Here is a 15082-nt window from a genome sequence, read left to right as displayed (position 1 = left end):
TTGGGTATAATATGTCACAGTTTACTTTATTTTGCTATCCTCGCTTACATAAATGAACTATAGTGTCCTGCACCCACTAGTAAAAATATATAAAAAATATAAAAAATGCCTGAATAATTTTTGGTTTGACTGTATGTATATGTATGTATATATATATATATATATATATATATATATATATATATACACACACACATATATGAGAGAGAGAGAGAGAATAAATAAAAGGATAGATTTCAATATAGAATAGATAGAAAAAAATAATCTAATTTACAGGAGCAATTATGCTATTTTTAAGCTTTTAAATTCATTTATTTAAAAAAAAAAACACATTTATGATGCACAGCCATAGAAATAGTTAATTATTTTATTTTTTTTATTATTTTTTTTTTTTACAAAACAGACATGTGGAAGTGGGGAAAAGTGCTTACAGGCTACCTGTCATAATAAATACAAGAATGTAGAGGCCTTGTCCCCCATTCAGAACACAAGAATGTATTTCTCAAATTTAAGTTACAATTTCAGACTTTTCCCCCGGTTTCAGACCTGTACACAGCTCCTAACTCCTAACACTCCCGCGCTCTGGTCACAGCTGAGGCATATACGGCACACATGTATGAAGAAAACAATGAAACACAGACACATTTGTCTCAGGACACTGCTTAAATAAAAATACATTACATGTACATTTTTCTTTACATGTAGCTATCTTTACATTTTACTCAAGTGCTCTTTCAGTCTCAGTCTTCCCCTTCCTTTCTGTCTTTTGCACAAAATATTGTTGTTTGTCATTGAAAATCCCTTCTTGATCCTCATGTTTGATATTTTCTTTCTCTCTTTTTAGTAAAAATGTTGAGAGCACTGTTTTCAATTTGAAATAATCTCACACTAAGATCAACGTTATTTGTAGTTTATGATTGCAGGTAAACTGATATGACAACAGTTATTGCAATGCAGTTTTGAAAATAATAAAATTAGGGAAGGTTTAGACGTCCTTAGGACCTAAAAATTAAACAGACTGTAGAAATTATTATTTAACGTGCCACTTGGATCTAAAATGAAACAATCAGTTTCTAACAAACTATCTGTTTTAAAAACAAGATGTCGACAATTATAATTAGCAGTTATTTTTACAATTAAATTATGGACTTAAGATTTAAGATCAATATTATTATTTATAAAATGAAATCTGTGGAAAAATCAGCCTTGCTGGCTTTTTAGGTCCCAGAAAACATGGATGCTTTGCATATGGGTGTAAGAACAAGACAGCAAGCAAAGTAAACTTAAGTTCTTTTAAGTAGCATAAATTCATTTCACTGGCTTAGTACAACTTCCATGTTCAATCATGGCGTGTTTCGGTGAGGAAAAAGAGATAAAATATGTCTTACCACCTGGTCCTATGCCACTTATTTCCCATCCACATCTCTTGTGCTTTTCCCTTTTTCAACCTAAATGTTTAACACTGATGCTGGTAACTTTACATTCCTTTTGTTTGCATTCAGAGTCTCCAAACGCTGAACAAGAGTCAGACGAGAATTATCAGGAGAAGGGCCAAACCAAGAGCGCTAGTCTGTTACAGTGTGTGCTCGAGTCTTTTTTTTTTATGTCCAGAAGCCTAGATCCTGGTCTTGGTGACGAAAGTCCTAAATTCACAGGTCACAGATGCGGCTTCCCTTAACCGTGTGTGACTAGATGCAGGTGAGTAAAATCCTGTCCAGCGAAACCAGAGAGGAAACAGTCTCTCTCCTTGTGAGTTCAGAGGTCAAGAGCAAGTGGGACCGTGACCTTCTCCTTCAGCCAGATCCGACCTGTGGGGTCGGGGCAGGAGTGATTGGAAGTTTGGAGCAGGAGGTCAGGGTGAAGGGGTCAGGGGTCAGTGCGAGGTGGGGGCGTTAGCGGCTGAGAGGGAGCTGCGGCAACGCCATGGCCTGATGAGGGAGGCTCTGTGTAGTGAGCACCGAGAACGGATGACCTGCCAAACCAAAACAAAATAAACAGATACTAATATTAATCTCCATCTATAGTGATCTCTAAATATCTTCATGTCTGAGAACACAATAGTTTAAAAAGCTACCAATTTAGTTACCATTCAAAAGTTTGGAATAAGATTTTTTTATGTTTTTGAAAGAAGTCTATGCTCATCTAGGTTGCATTTATTTGATACAGTAAAAACAGTTATGTTTTGAAATATTATTACAATTTAAAATAACTATTTTCTATTGTAATATATTTTAAAATGTAATTTATTTCTCTGATGTAAAGCTGAATTTTCAGCATCATTACTCCAGTCTTCAGTGTCACATGATCCTTCAGAAATCACTCTAATATGATCTGATGCTCAAGAAACATTTTATATTATTAATATCAATGTTAAAATCAATTGAGCTGCATAATTTTATTGAAACTGTGATACATTATCATTCAAAAGTTTGAGTTAAGATTCTTAAAAACTAATAATACTTTTCAGCAAAGATGCATTAAATTGATCAAAAGTGACAGTAAATACATTTATGATGTTACTACATATTTCTGTCAAATAAATGCTGTTCATTTGAACTTTTTATTCATCAAAGAATCATGAAAACATACATTACACAATATTAAGCAGCAAAAACTGTTTTTAAAACTGATAATAATAATAAAAGGCATTATTAATAATTGAGCACCAGTAAGAATTGACAATAAGTGAGTAGCAAATCAGCATATTAGAATGATTTCTGAAGGATCATGTGACACTGAAGACTGGAGTAATGATGCTGAAAATTCAGCTTTGATCACAGGAATTAATTATAGTTTAAAATGTTTAAATAGATCGAATGAATGCAGCCTTGGTGATATATATATTAGTACATTTTTTCTCTCTCTTATGCTTTAATGACAGTAGTACTCGAGGAAACACTTACTTTCGATGTACCCATGCAGGGCCACCATGCGCGCTCTCTCAGGACTGCCGAAAGGGGAGTAATGCAGCTCGTCGGGCAGCGAGGGGGGCATGCGGGCCTGTGGGTGAGCTTGAGGTGGGCCGCTGTGCTGTGGAGTGTGCTTTTTATGTCTCGCTCTGCAGTTTTGAAACCAAACCTATGAAAATACAACCAATTGTTAAGACAAGCTATCTCTATTTATCTCTATTTAAATGGATTAAGCATTCAATGGGGCAATATGAGAGTTTCATCACCTGTATGACTCGTCTACTCAATCCTGTCATGTCCGCCAACTTCTGCAGGGTCTGAGCGTCAGGGTTGTTGTCCTGTGCAAACTGCGCCTGCATTACCTGTGCATGAAACAAGTGTCATATTAACATTATAAAATACAAATAATCCATACTATATACTGTACATACTATACATATATATACACACACACACACACATACACATACATCTAGTAGACTAAAAAAATCAGTAAAAACAGTAATATTGATGTTATTACAATTTAAAATAACGGTTTTCTATTAAATGTATATATATATATATATATATATATATATATATATATATATATATATATATATATATATGTATAAAATGTCATTTATTCCTATGATCAAAGCTGAATTTTCAGCATCATTACTCCAGTCTTCAATGTCACATGATCCTTCAGAAATCATTCTAATATGATGATTTGCTGCTCAAGAAACATTTGCTATTATTACCAATGTTGAAAACCGTGATACTTTTTTTTTTCAAGGGGGAAAAAAACTTTGCACAAACTTTTAAATGGTAGTGCATTAAGTTTTCCTTAAAAAATGAAGCAACACAACTTCAGTATTGATAATAATAAACAGAAAGGTTTCTTGATCATCAAATCAGCATGTTAGAATGATTTCTGAAGGATCATGTGACACTGAAGACTGGAGTAATGATGCTGAAAATTCAGCTTTGATCACAGGAATAAATTACATTTTAAAATATATTACAATAGAAAACTTCATTAAAAAATGAAATAATATTTCCACAATAATACTGTTTTTTTACTGTATTTTTGATCTAATGAATGCAGCCTTGGTAAGACTTCTTTCAAAAATATTTTAAAAATCATAATTTTTCCATTTCAAACTTTCTGTAATGAATATTTACATTAATATCATAGTATTGGTTGCTTGCTGATAGTGCCACGTGAAAGGTAAAATGTTGCTCCATGTGCGTTTATCCTGGAAGCTTTGTAAACATCGAATGGAACTGAAAAATGAATTCATATTGGACAAAAGCAAAACCAAAAAAGGCACTTTGCGTCCTCATTCCAGACATGTACATGCCATTGTGTGTTTGATAATCTTACCTGCAGTTGTTCCGCAGTGAAGGACGTTCGTGCTCTTTTTGCCGGTTTTGGTTGACTATCCTGTTCTGACGGCACCGCCCCCTCCAGAGTGAGTCCGCTTCCTGCATGAAAACCCAGTAAAAAGTGGTTAGGAAATCTTTACAGATCATCGAGACTTAAAGTGTAATGCCTCCAAAACACACGCACCACTCTCAGCAGCCCGTTTCAGGTTATCCACCATTGTGTCGTAATGAATCCGACAAAGAACTTTCTCCTCCACCAGCCCGAACTCCTCGCCTGTGGACAGCTGACGTTTGCAGGAGAAGCAGGCAAAGCAGGCCAGATGGTAGGCATTGCCCCTGGCTCGCCGTACCCAGTCGCTGGCGTAGATCTGCCGGCCACAGCGGGCACACTTTGTACCAAACCTACTGTGAGACAGAGAAGGGCTTGGGCATCAACACTCATTCCATAAACAACAAAACATTTCTACATGTGCTTATTATTAAAAACCTAGCATAATAGAAGCATTTTCTGCGTGTTTTGAATTCATAGTGTAATGGTATAACATGTACTTCAGTTTAACAATTAAGCAGGTATTTTTTTTCTCTCCACAGAAAGATCTCGCCAGCAGAAGACAGAATACAGATAGGCTGAACCGTGTCCAAAAGATAACCACTAAACGTGTCAGACACGGCTGTAAAACTCTCAGCACAAACAAACCACTTGTAATACTCTGAGCTGCAGGTCGACAGGAAATGTCTGCTGATAAACTGTGCTGATAGGATCCATAAACTCTTGATTTTATCCAACAAAGTGTGTAATGCATGTAAGACATCTATTTTTAAACCACCTCCACTTTTTCTTTTGTGTGAAGGACTTCAAATATAATGTATTGACATATCCAAATATTACACTGATAATATGTTATATGATATACTATTTAATATTAAACTATATATGTGTATATATACAGTACAGTCCAAAAGTTTGGAACCACTAAGATTTTTAATGTTTTTAAAAGAAGTTTCGTCTGCTCACCAAGGCTACATTTATTTAATTAAAAATACAGTAAAAAACAGTAATATTGTGAAATATTATTACAATTTAAAATAACTGTGTACTATTTAAATATATTTGACAAAGTAATTTATTCCTGTGATGCAAAGCTGAATTTTCAGCATCGTTACTCCAGTCTTCAGTGTCACATGATCCTTCAGAAATCATTCTAATATGCTGATCTGCTGCTCAATAAACATTTATGATTATTTTCAATGTTGAAAACAGTTGTGTACTTTTTTTTCAGGATTCCTTGATGAATAGAAAGTTCAAAAGAACAGCATTTATCTGAAATACAAAGCTTCTGTAGCATTATACACTACCGTTCAAAGGTTTGGGGTCAGTAAGAATTTTTATTTTTATTTTTTTGAAAAGAAATTAAAGAAATGAATACTTTTATTCAGCAAGGATGCATTAAATCAATCAAAAGTGGCAGTAAAGACATTTATAATGTTACAAAAGATTAGATTTCAGATAAACACTGTTCTTTTGAACTTTCAATTCATCAAATAATCCTGAAAAAAAATATTGTACACAAATATTTTGTACAATTGTACACATTAAATGTTTCTTGAGCAGCAGATCAGCATATTAGAATGATTTCTGAAGGATCATGTGACACTGAAGACTGGAGTAATGATGCTTTGCCATCACAGGAATAAATTACTTTGTGAAATATATTCAAATAGTACACAGTCATTTTAAATTGTAATAATATTTCACAATATTACTGTTTTTACTGTATTTTTAATTAAATAAATGTAGCCTTGGTGAGCAGACGAAACTTCTTTTTAAAAACATTAAAAATCTTAGTGGTTCCAAACTTTTGGACTGTACTGTATATATATATATATATATATATATATATATATATATATATATATATGTTTTAGTTGTGTATATATATAGTCTTTTCAGTTGATTTTACAGTAATTATCAAACTTTTTCTGCAATATATTGTCAAACTGCTTAAATGCACACATAATTCAAACTTGTTTTTTTTTCTTTTTTGTTTTTATTAACTAGATTTTTTAATAAATGTAAGATTATTTATTTATTTATTCATTCATTCATTCTACCATTGACTGGCATTGCCAGAATAACTGCCATTCTCCCTCAAACCGACATGTCATTGAAATTTGGTTTCGATTGGTCCTTTTTTTTGCATGTATTTGCATACCACATAGTAATTAGTCTTTTCTTTCTTGCATCTGTATAATTATTTCTAATTATATAATACACTGCAAAGTTATGTGTTGATTTTCCTGCAGAAACGGAGTTAAGTTGTTATTGATGTAACTGCTGACGTTACATGTTAATCATCACATTCTCAGCCAACTGTGATTTATAAACGTCTACACATTCCATATTTAATTTAGCACTGCATTTTCAGCAGCCGTGTTGCTTACAGCACCTCTTCTGTTATTCTGTGATCAACAGGACTTGATAAACAACCCTGCGGCGATACAAACCAACAGCAAGTACACAGAGCCTGCTATATAATGAAGTGATATTTTGACTGGACGGGGCTGACCATGCCGTGTGTTTTTGACCCAGACATCACATTCGGGTGACCAAAGAGAGGGTTCCGGTGTTGAGAGGACTAGGAGAGACTAATGCTCTGCAGATGGCCAGTCACGGCCCTTTTTTGGCCTGAATTTGAGCCCCCCTCCACCACCACACCTCTGTCATTGGGAGCTCTTGTGTAAACAAAGTGTCATACACAACCTCCTCTGACTGCAAAGAAACACGGGATATCAAGATAGCCATGTTTCCCTCGTATACGCTACCGAAGAATGATGACACCGGCCCCGAAGCCCTGCAGTGGGGCCCTCGGGGGGTTCATCCACTGGAAATGACATCATAGCCCACCAGGGAGCCCCACGGGGCTCAACAAACCAGGAACTTTGTGTGCATGTATAATAATTAGTCTCTGCCAATCAGCACTTGAGCAGGATGAGCCAAGAAGCAAAAACAAACCCGAATCAAAAAATATTTACAGTCCACTTATGTGCAAAGTATCAATACACAAAACACGCCTCACGTATTAATGCCTGCAAAAAGCATGCAAAGGGCTTTCTGTGTACACTGCACACTATATTCTGACAGCATCATTCCAGACAAAGAATACAACGTTTGAGTAATGATGCATTTCAGACGTGTGTTTAGAGGAGAAACATTGTGGAACGGAGCCGTAATCTGTCATGGCAGTTCATTTACCGCAAAGCCTTTCAGAAAAGCCATAAAGATCTTAAGGGGGTTTTGTTTTTGTTCAGATCTGCCGCACGTCTGATTGTGCGTTGTTGTGCTTATACTGGATTTATTTCTGTCCTGCATATCATAACTCGCCAGGGAAAATTCCTACAGCCGCAAAGCGTTTCCCTCAGTTCTGAAGAAATTCACCTTTGGCTGGAAAAGAGAAGCTTGTGGAAGTACAAATTCAGTTGATTAAATTTGATATAGTCTTGGAGTATTATAATCTGGGGCTAAATCTCCCTCTCAGAGACTGCTGAGACTTATTAGTGATGTTTGCTACGGCAAGCATCGCTATTACTGTTGCTCATGGTGTTTTTTTTAAACCCTAAACCATGAGATTTAAATTTGGTGTAACTCATCCCACCCCACTGTTTGTGCTATGGCCATAAATGATACCGCAAATCTTGCGACTTGAGGTGTGCTCCATTCCTTAATGGCGATTAATTGTATGAGAAAAATAGTAGTCATATGTCAAAGGAGGGACTCAACCATATCTAGAGAACAGAATATAGACTTGCACTGCATCTGAATATGCCTACTTCCATATTAAACAAAAAATAGTATTTCCAAATTCGTAGTATTCGAAAAACAGTAGGTGAAATGTAGCCGGATCAACTACTACTTTCGGCGAGATTCTGAAGTGCGCACGATGGACAAATTTCCTATCCCATGAGGCCACAGGTGAGAATTTGTGAATGTCAGTGAAGCGACGCGACTGATGTCGTAAGTCACGTGACCATGACAACATGGTAGATGTATATCTGCAAACTTCATTCATACTACTTGCACAGAGAACAAACTTTTCACACAGCTTTTCACAGCATTGGACGTTTGGTTGCTAACTCTTACAACCTAGTAACACCTTAGCACCCATTCACAGCTAATAATTTTGCAAACTTTCTGGCCAGAAAATATTTTTCTCTTGATTTTTTTATTCTCAAATACGTGGGAGCCTTTATTTTGATATATTATCTCTCTTAACTAGAAAAAAAAATAATTCTGTCATTGTAATTTCAGTCACTCATATAATTTCCCGCATTCTCCACCAAGTTACACAAGCTTTGTTTACTTCTGTTTGCATTTAAACACAAGGAGTCTTGCACGCGCATATGGCCATTACAGTACGTCATCTCCTCCAAATCTAGCGATCTCCGCTCCGCACAAACCCACTCGGGTTACCGCCTTACTCCATCACCCTGTCCTTATCCCTTGGTTCCTCTGATTAACAGCCTCCTCTGACTTCCTGTGTGGCCTGATGCTCGTGCCTTTGTGGCTGTTTCTCTTTAGTGTAGGTACAGTCTCCGCTCTGACCCTTACCGCCAAATATACCCCCACCCCACGGCACACAGAGCAAACCCACTTTGATTTCCTGTAATTACACTCTATTAGAGCAGCTGTCAATCTGGCCCAGATGAGAGACTAACACAAATGAAACATATCTCCTTGTGTTTTGTTTTCCTTTCTTGAAAGAAATCAATGGAGATCCTTTTCCCTTCAAGCATATGATGGCTGTCCTCTAATGGTGTTGTGCAGCACCAGCGAAACAATCCAGCTGCCAAAGAACAAACATGGCATTGCATTTGTGAACCTGTGCTAAAGATACACAAACGATTCATATTATTGATTCATACAATAATTTGACCGCATGACACAATCTTAAAAAACATACTGCAGGATAAGACCCTTTACAGATAAATTTATTGGAGCTAAATGCACAGTTTCAAGCAAGGGGTTATGATCTCGACTTCTTTATGTGAAAGATATAATTGGGTACAAAGGCTCAAACAGACTAAAAAAAGGGTGAAAACGGCTCATAGGCATACCAAAAACACTTCTGTTTGCAGAGGACTTGACAAGAGGGATGTTTCAGTGCCAACGGAGAAAAACATACATTCAGTCTACTTCAGATCACTGACCTCGACTCCACAAGCTTGGAGCTATTACTGTCTCTTTTACTAGGCAAACGTGACTACATTACAGAGTCAGTCACTATTCTGCTGCCGGGTTCCTGCAGTGTGATTCCATGTCAGAAAAATGTATACACCATCCTGATTAACTTGCATAATATGGGGAAAAAAGCTGAGGCTGTATTTTGTTATGCAGAGACCAACATAAACCACTATGGTTGCTGTTTTGACAAAAAAAACAAAAAAGTAGAACAATATGAAATCTAAATAAAATACTGTTTGAAGGCAATTTACATAGATAGCTATTATATTGGATGCTAAAAATGTGCATTTATTTTTGTATTTATTTTATTTATCTGAATTATTTATCTTTTTAGTGCTATATAAATATTACAAGCTACAAATCACATGAAAATCACACTTCAAGTTTCAAGGTCAATTAGAAGAAACGTGAATATCGTTGGCATATTTATAATATTTAATGCTAAAAAAAAAATACACATTTAAATCACTTGGAAGACTTTGCAAAACCCTCGTCTATTTCATTTAACATTCGTCATTTTCTCAAAGCATTCCTCTCATTTCAGATTTCTATTGTACTAAACCACAACTCGCCATCTTCAGAATATGGTTTCATCCTGAATAAGATCTACAACATACAATAACCCCCTTTTGTGGCAGGCTCTCTTGCATTCATACATCCTCTGTGGCAAAGTTTCCTCTTGAAATCTCTCATGTATAAACAGCTCCACCAACCACTGTGAGATCCTGACGCCCGAGACTCAACTGAACCGTTGTTGCTCAGTGAAGATCAAGACATTGATTCACCATCTTGTGGAGCATCTCTTCAGATTATTGGCCTTAACGTAGAAAACAAACCCTCTCCTGCAGCATTGACTTTAAAGGGGCCAGTCATTCACATTGACGGGCAATAAGCAGGGAAGGCTGGCCAATATCATACTGCCATTCACAGGCCTTGCTGAGTGCTCTGCAATCATGCCATATCGCAGCCCTTGTACCCTCAATGCTATTTCACAGCTTCCCTGTCGGATTTCCCTCACTCCATGCCTTCCCATGAGCATATTACTGGATCTCAACCAGAGCTTGATACTTTTGAGATCTTGAATTCTTTAACTTGTGTTTGATTTCTAACACTATTCAACTGCATTCAAGGGAATAGTGGCAAATTTAACTCAACTAATAATCAAGTAATCAAGTACTATTTAGACCTCTCATTATATTACTATTGGCATCATCTCCTTTTGTGGACCTTTTTTTTTCATAATTGCATAAAATGTGCTTCATGTGATAACATCTAAATTAACTGGTCAAAAATATTATTTTATATTGAATCAGAAACATCAACTGAATTATTTTCAGCTGTAAAATATTTACTTACAATAAGCCACAACGTTATTTTGACCACAGATTAAATTATTTTATTAAACAGAAGACAAGTAGCCTGTGGAATCTTTTACTGATGAATAAATTTGCTATACAGACGAAATACTTCTAATAAGTCGATTGTCGTGAATAATTATGATGTTAAATTGTTAACCTAAATTAAGTCTTTAACACTCACTTCGTCACTAGACAATTCAACTCAATTATAAACGGCGTCTTGTGTAAATATATGCAGCCTTCTGTTGTGGTAAGAATTAGATCGATACTTTTTTATTAGCCTAAGGAAATCTTATTTTTAGCATTAAACCATAACACGCTACACTCACGCAACACATTTTCAACCATAAAATATAGTTACGCGGTATTTCGTTTATGCGCACACCTGATATTTTTGAGGACAGAAAGTGAAAAACTTACCCTACCTGAAATAATCCATTTTACAGAAGATTTCCTTATTTTTAATGTAGCAGCTGCTGTGTTGACGTAGTGAAGTCCTGCAAACGGAACATTCCAGACACCTCACGTGCCAGATCAGATTATTAACCTGTAACAAACAGAAGGGCGAAAATGAAAATACAACAACAATAATTATAATAATAATTTAATTTAATGAAAATATTATATTTCTTTTAAAAGGCTACATTTATGCACAGTGGTACTTGTATTTTTTATTATTTTTTGTATTAATTATTTTATTTTATTTTTTTGCATTTCGTAAAAATCGTATTTTAAAATGAATGTCAACGTGCATCAAAATTATTAGGTCGAAACTAACACGTGACTTATTTGAACAATCCCAAAATCAAATAAAATATTCAATAAAATGTTTTGTTTATAGTTAAAGCTGTGATTTAAAATGTTTCTGTAATTTCTTTAGAATTGCGTTGTATACAAAATTGTTTAATATAAGTGTAGATGCACGCATGTATATTTTGTTGAATTGCACGAGTAAATATATAATAATAATAATTTAATAATGTTAATGAAACCTGCGTCATATTTTGTCCAGAAATGTATATTAATATTTTAATTAAAATGTGTGATTTTTAATGTTGTCTTTGGAACATTTAGGACAAACGTGAGATGCATCTTAGACGGAAATGTTTATTTAAATATTCTGACGGAAAAAGAAGAAGTGTAAGGCTGGCGTTTGAAGGTTTTACATTTTAACTTAGACTCTCACACCTTAAGAGCTGAGAAAAGCGAAAACTTACAAAAAAAGAGGTCTAAGATCGTTCATCCTGACTAAACTGTAATAAACTCACACGGACTGTTTTATTAGTTTCCGCAAAAAAGCAAAACACCCTTAGATAGATCGCGCTCTAAAGATCCTCGCGCGCAACACACGCACTTCCTGAAAAAAAGCAGCCCGAGAGCACATGCACGCGAGCGGGGAGGACAACGATACTGTCAACATCTTCACTTAAAAAAGGCTTTAGGCCTAAATGTTTGCAGCCAACTATTATTCGTAAAAAAAAAATAAAAAATAGCAATCGAACTGTATAGATTATATAGATAGCCTGTAGATTTAAAAATATTCGCAGTATTTTTAACCATCACATTCTGCTGAGACTGACTTTAGTCTGCCTACTATTTATATAGGCTATGATGTATGTGTAATAATAATAATAATAATTTCAAATTAACCTCTTTTCCCCTTCACATTATTTTAACATGCTCCTCTGACCTAACCAAAACACTGGCAGATATTACAGAAACTTTAACCAATCTGTTATATCAAAGCAGACGTGCATTGTTCAGAAACATATAGTTTACGTTTCTGCTTGTGATCAATTTGATCCCAGCAAAAAACACATTGTCACAAGTAGGCCTACATTTAAAATAAATAAATTACGAGTCTCTTTGTAGCATATTTACTCTAGCTTATTTATATACCCAAACACAAGTAGCTATCCTCATATATATAGCCTAACATTTTTATTAAGGCGTTTGATCAAAATTCTATTTAATATCAGTTTTCATAAGATTACGAAAAAATCACAAATGTTAAAGTGTTTAGACAATCACTGTTAATAGCTTATATGCTATATTCTGTCTATTCAATTGGCAGCAACGTATCAGTTCCAAAACATGAGGGTTAAAATACAGACAATCATTAAAAAGGAATATAGCCTAACGAAGGCAACACTTCTTTAGCCGACTAAATCACTCCAACCTGCATAATGTTGTTTGCAAAAGTTTTACAAAAGTCTGTCAGAGGCTCAAATCAAAACATAATATTATATCACAGTCAGTTCACTCGTCACATGAGACACGACACACACAAACGCACACTCACGCCCTCGTACCTTGAGCAGATATCTGTCCAGGATCTCGAGACCGCAGCTCGCGCACACGTTCTTCCCGGTGGACGGCACGGAGGAGGCGGTGGACGTGGGCGAGCAGATGGACGGAGTTGAAGGCGGACTGGGCGAAGAGCGCGTGTCGTCTTTCTCCATATTAGATCTGTGAGATTCTCCGTCAGACTGTGACTGCAAGTGCGGCATTGAAAATAACGCAATAAATATGATGCATAATGTTATTTTGTTGACAGGAATATTCTGTGAAAAATAATTCAACCCACTAAAACTGAAAATGTAAAAAATTAAGTCACAGGCTCCAGTGATGTGCTGGCCTTTTTCGAACATTTAGGCTAGTTAGAAAGAAACTGTTCAAACTAACTGAGTAAAGTCTGAAATGGTCGAGTAAACTTAAATAATAATTATGAACATTTGCAATCTACGAGGGAATTTATTGACATTTAATAAGCGCAAAAGTTGTTTACTAAACTAAAATAATACAATAACATAAAAAATGCATTCTATCAGTACAGAGTTTTGTATTTTGTCTGTAGGCCTTTTCTGCGAAAGCTCAACGCAGCGATCTATAAGCAAAGACGCAATAAAGGAGCATTATCGCCCCGCGCGCTCACCATCGCGTGTCCGTGTTGTCCGTCCACGCAGCGCGATGCTCCCGGTGTGCTGTGCGAGTCTGGAGAGATCACCTACAACACAGTCAAGCCACAGTGCTCCATATCAGGCATGTTCCCTGCACTATATATGCGTCCAAAACAATAAAAACGCTTTTAACTGTGCATTGAGAGCCTCGCGACAAAAGCCCCTGTTTTAATGAAGCGATTTCAATTTGGATTGATTTTTTTCCCCACACTTAACCCGTGCCTCTTCCCATAATCGTATTTCCACGCAATCCAGGGAGCTGAAAAAAAATAAACTACCTGCAATTACAAATAGCTTGAAATGCTCGCGATAAGAGGACCCCAGAGTGTCAATTTCAACTGCCAATCAGAGAAAGCAACGGGCCACCCAAAGAATTGCAAATTTGATTTTTAATGGCAGTAATTAAAATCTAATTTTTCCTCTGCAGACTTGGCATGTGAAGAGGATGGACCGCAAATCACACTATTCAGAATAGATCCTGATTCTCATGACATCACTTTAAGGTGAAGATGTTGCAGGCTGCAGGAGATGATACACAGGACTTTTTTAATAGCTGCTACTTCTCCAGTGAAACCGTCCTTATCTTTCAGTGCAGTTAGATGGAAAACAACATACATAACTGCATTATCGTGAATGAGATGCAATAAATGTCTTACCTGTTTTGAGGGAATTCCTTCGGATAGAAACTGATTTCCCTCTGATAGAGGGGCCAAAACCTCATTTTTCCAATACATTTGACGGCTTAACCTTCTCTTTGGATATAAATTGCTTCAAGCGTTTTTTTTTTTTGTTAAATAGTCCTTATCCCATGCGCCCTATCCGGTAAAATTCGGTCTAATATGAACCCTAATCGCCGTTTCTTCTTGTATAGTCAATCAATAACGACAATAACGATCAATAATCTCTTTAAAAAAACCGTGTAAAATAAGTCTCCACATTCGTGATAGGTCAGTAAACGGGTAGCAGACGCGCCGAGCGCGAGCGGTTCGTCGGGAAGCCTTATTTAGAACCGTTTGCAGGATATTTCCTACTTTTTCCCTCTTTTGGGATGCAGTTGCTTGAGTACAGGAAGTGGAGAAAATTGAGGGGCTGGCAGGTTTTGCTCCTGCTCTCCTCATAGGCAGTCAGAGCACAGCCTACCTTCTGAAAGTTTACAGATCAGAGGGGAGGGAAGAGATGTGGCCTGAGTATGTATCGACATTTTGTGATGCTGCTGAAACCTTGCATGATGTTTGGGCTTTAATT

The 15082-nt window shown here is 36.1% G+C and overlaps 2 protein-coding genes and 1 long non-coding RNA gene across 5 annotated transcripts in view; 2 read left to right on the top strand and 1 right to left on the bottom strand.

The window, feature by feature from the left end:
* morn5 (MORN repeat containing 5) overlaps nt 1-1533 on the top strand; it is a 16339-nt gene extending 14806 nt beyond the window's left edge. The window contains exon 6 of the mRNA XM_048174003.1: nt 1503-1533. Within this exon, the coding sequence (XP_048029960.1) occupies nt 1503-1518 (16 nt within the window). The 3' untranslated portion in view covers nt 1519-1533. The remainder of the gene's footprint in view (nt 1-1502) is intronic.
* Nucleotides 354-15082, bottom strand: lhx6a (LIM homeobox 6a). 3 transcript variants are annotated; one of them, XM_048173964.1, is made up of 9 exons: nt 14494-15082; nt 13813-13884; nt 13190-13372; nt 11303-11424; nt 4465-4682; nt 4279-4379; nt 3176-3271; nt 2904-3078; nt 354-1972 (listed from the first exon to the last, which is right to left on the bottom strand). In XM_048173964.1, the coding sequence occupies exons 1-9, from the start codon at nt 14569-14571 to the stop codon at nt 1893-1895; spliced, it is 1125 nt and encodes a 374-aa protein (XP_048029921.1). In that variant the 5' UTR covers nt 14572-15082; the 3' UTR covers nt 354-1892. The 3 variants fall into 3 exon arrangements, with proteins under 3 accessions (XP_048029921.1, XP_048029911.1, XP_048029930.1); XM_048173954.1 differs by having other exon boundaries at nt 4465-4685; nt 14494-15081; XM_048173973.1 differs by lacking the exon at nt 13813-13884 and having other exon boundaries at nt 4465-4685; nt 14494-15081.
* On the top strand, nt 4467-7497 carry LOC125257575. The gene is made up of 3 exons (XR_007182420.1): nt 4467-4603; nt 4872-5083; nt 6754-7497. It is a non-coding gene; the product is annotated as an uncharacterized LOC125257575 (long non-coding RNA).

Source organism: Megalobrama amblycephala, linkage group LG2 (genome assembly GCF_018812025.1).
Source record: "Megalobrama amblycephala isolate DHTTF-2021 linkage group LG2, ASM1881202v1, whole genome shotgun sequence".
Classification (NCBI taxonomy): domain Eukaryota; kingdom Metazoa; phylum Chordata; class Actinopteri; order Cypriniformes; family Xenocyprididae; genus Megalobrama; species Megalobrama amblycephala.
This window is presented reverse-complemented; position numbering and strand designations above follow the sequence as displayed.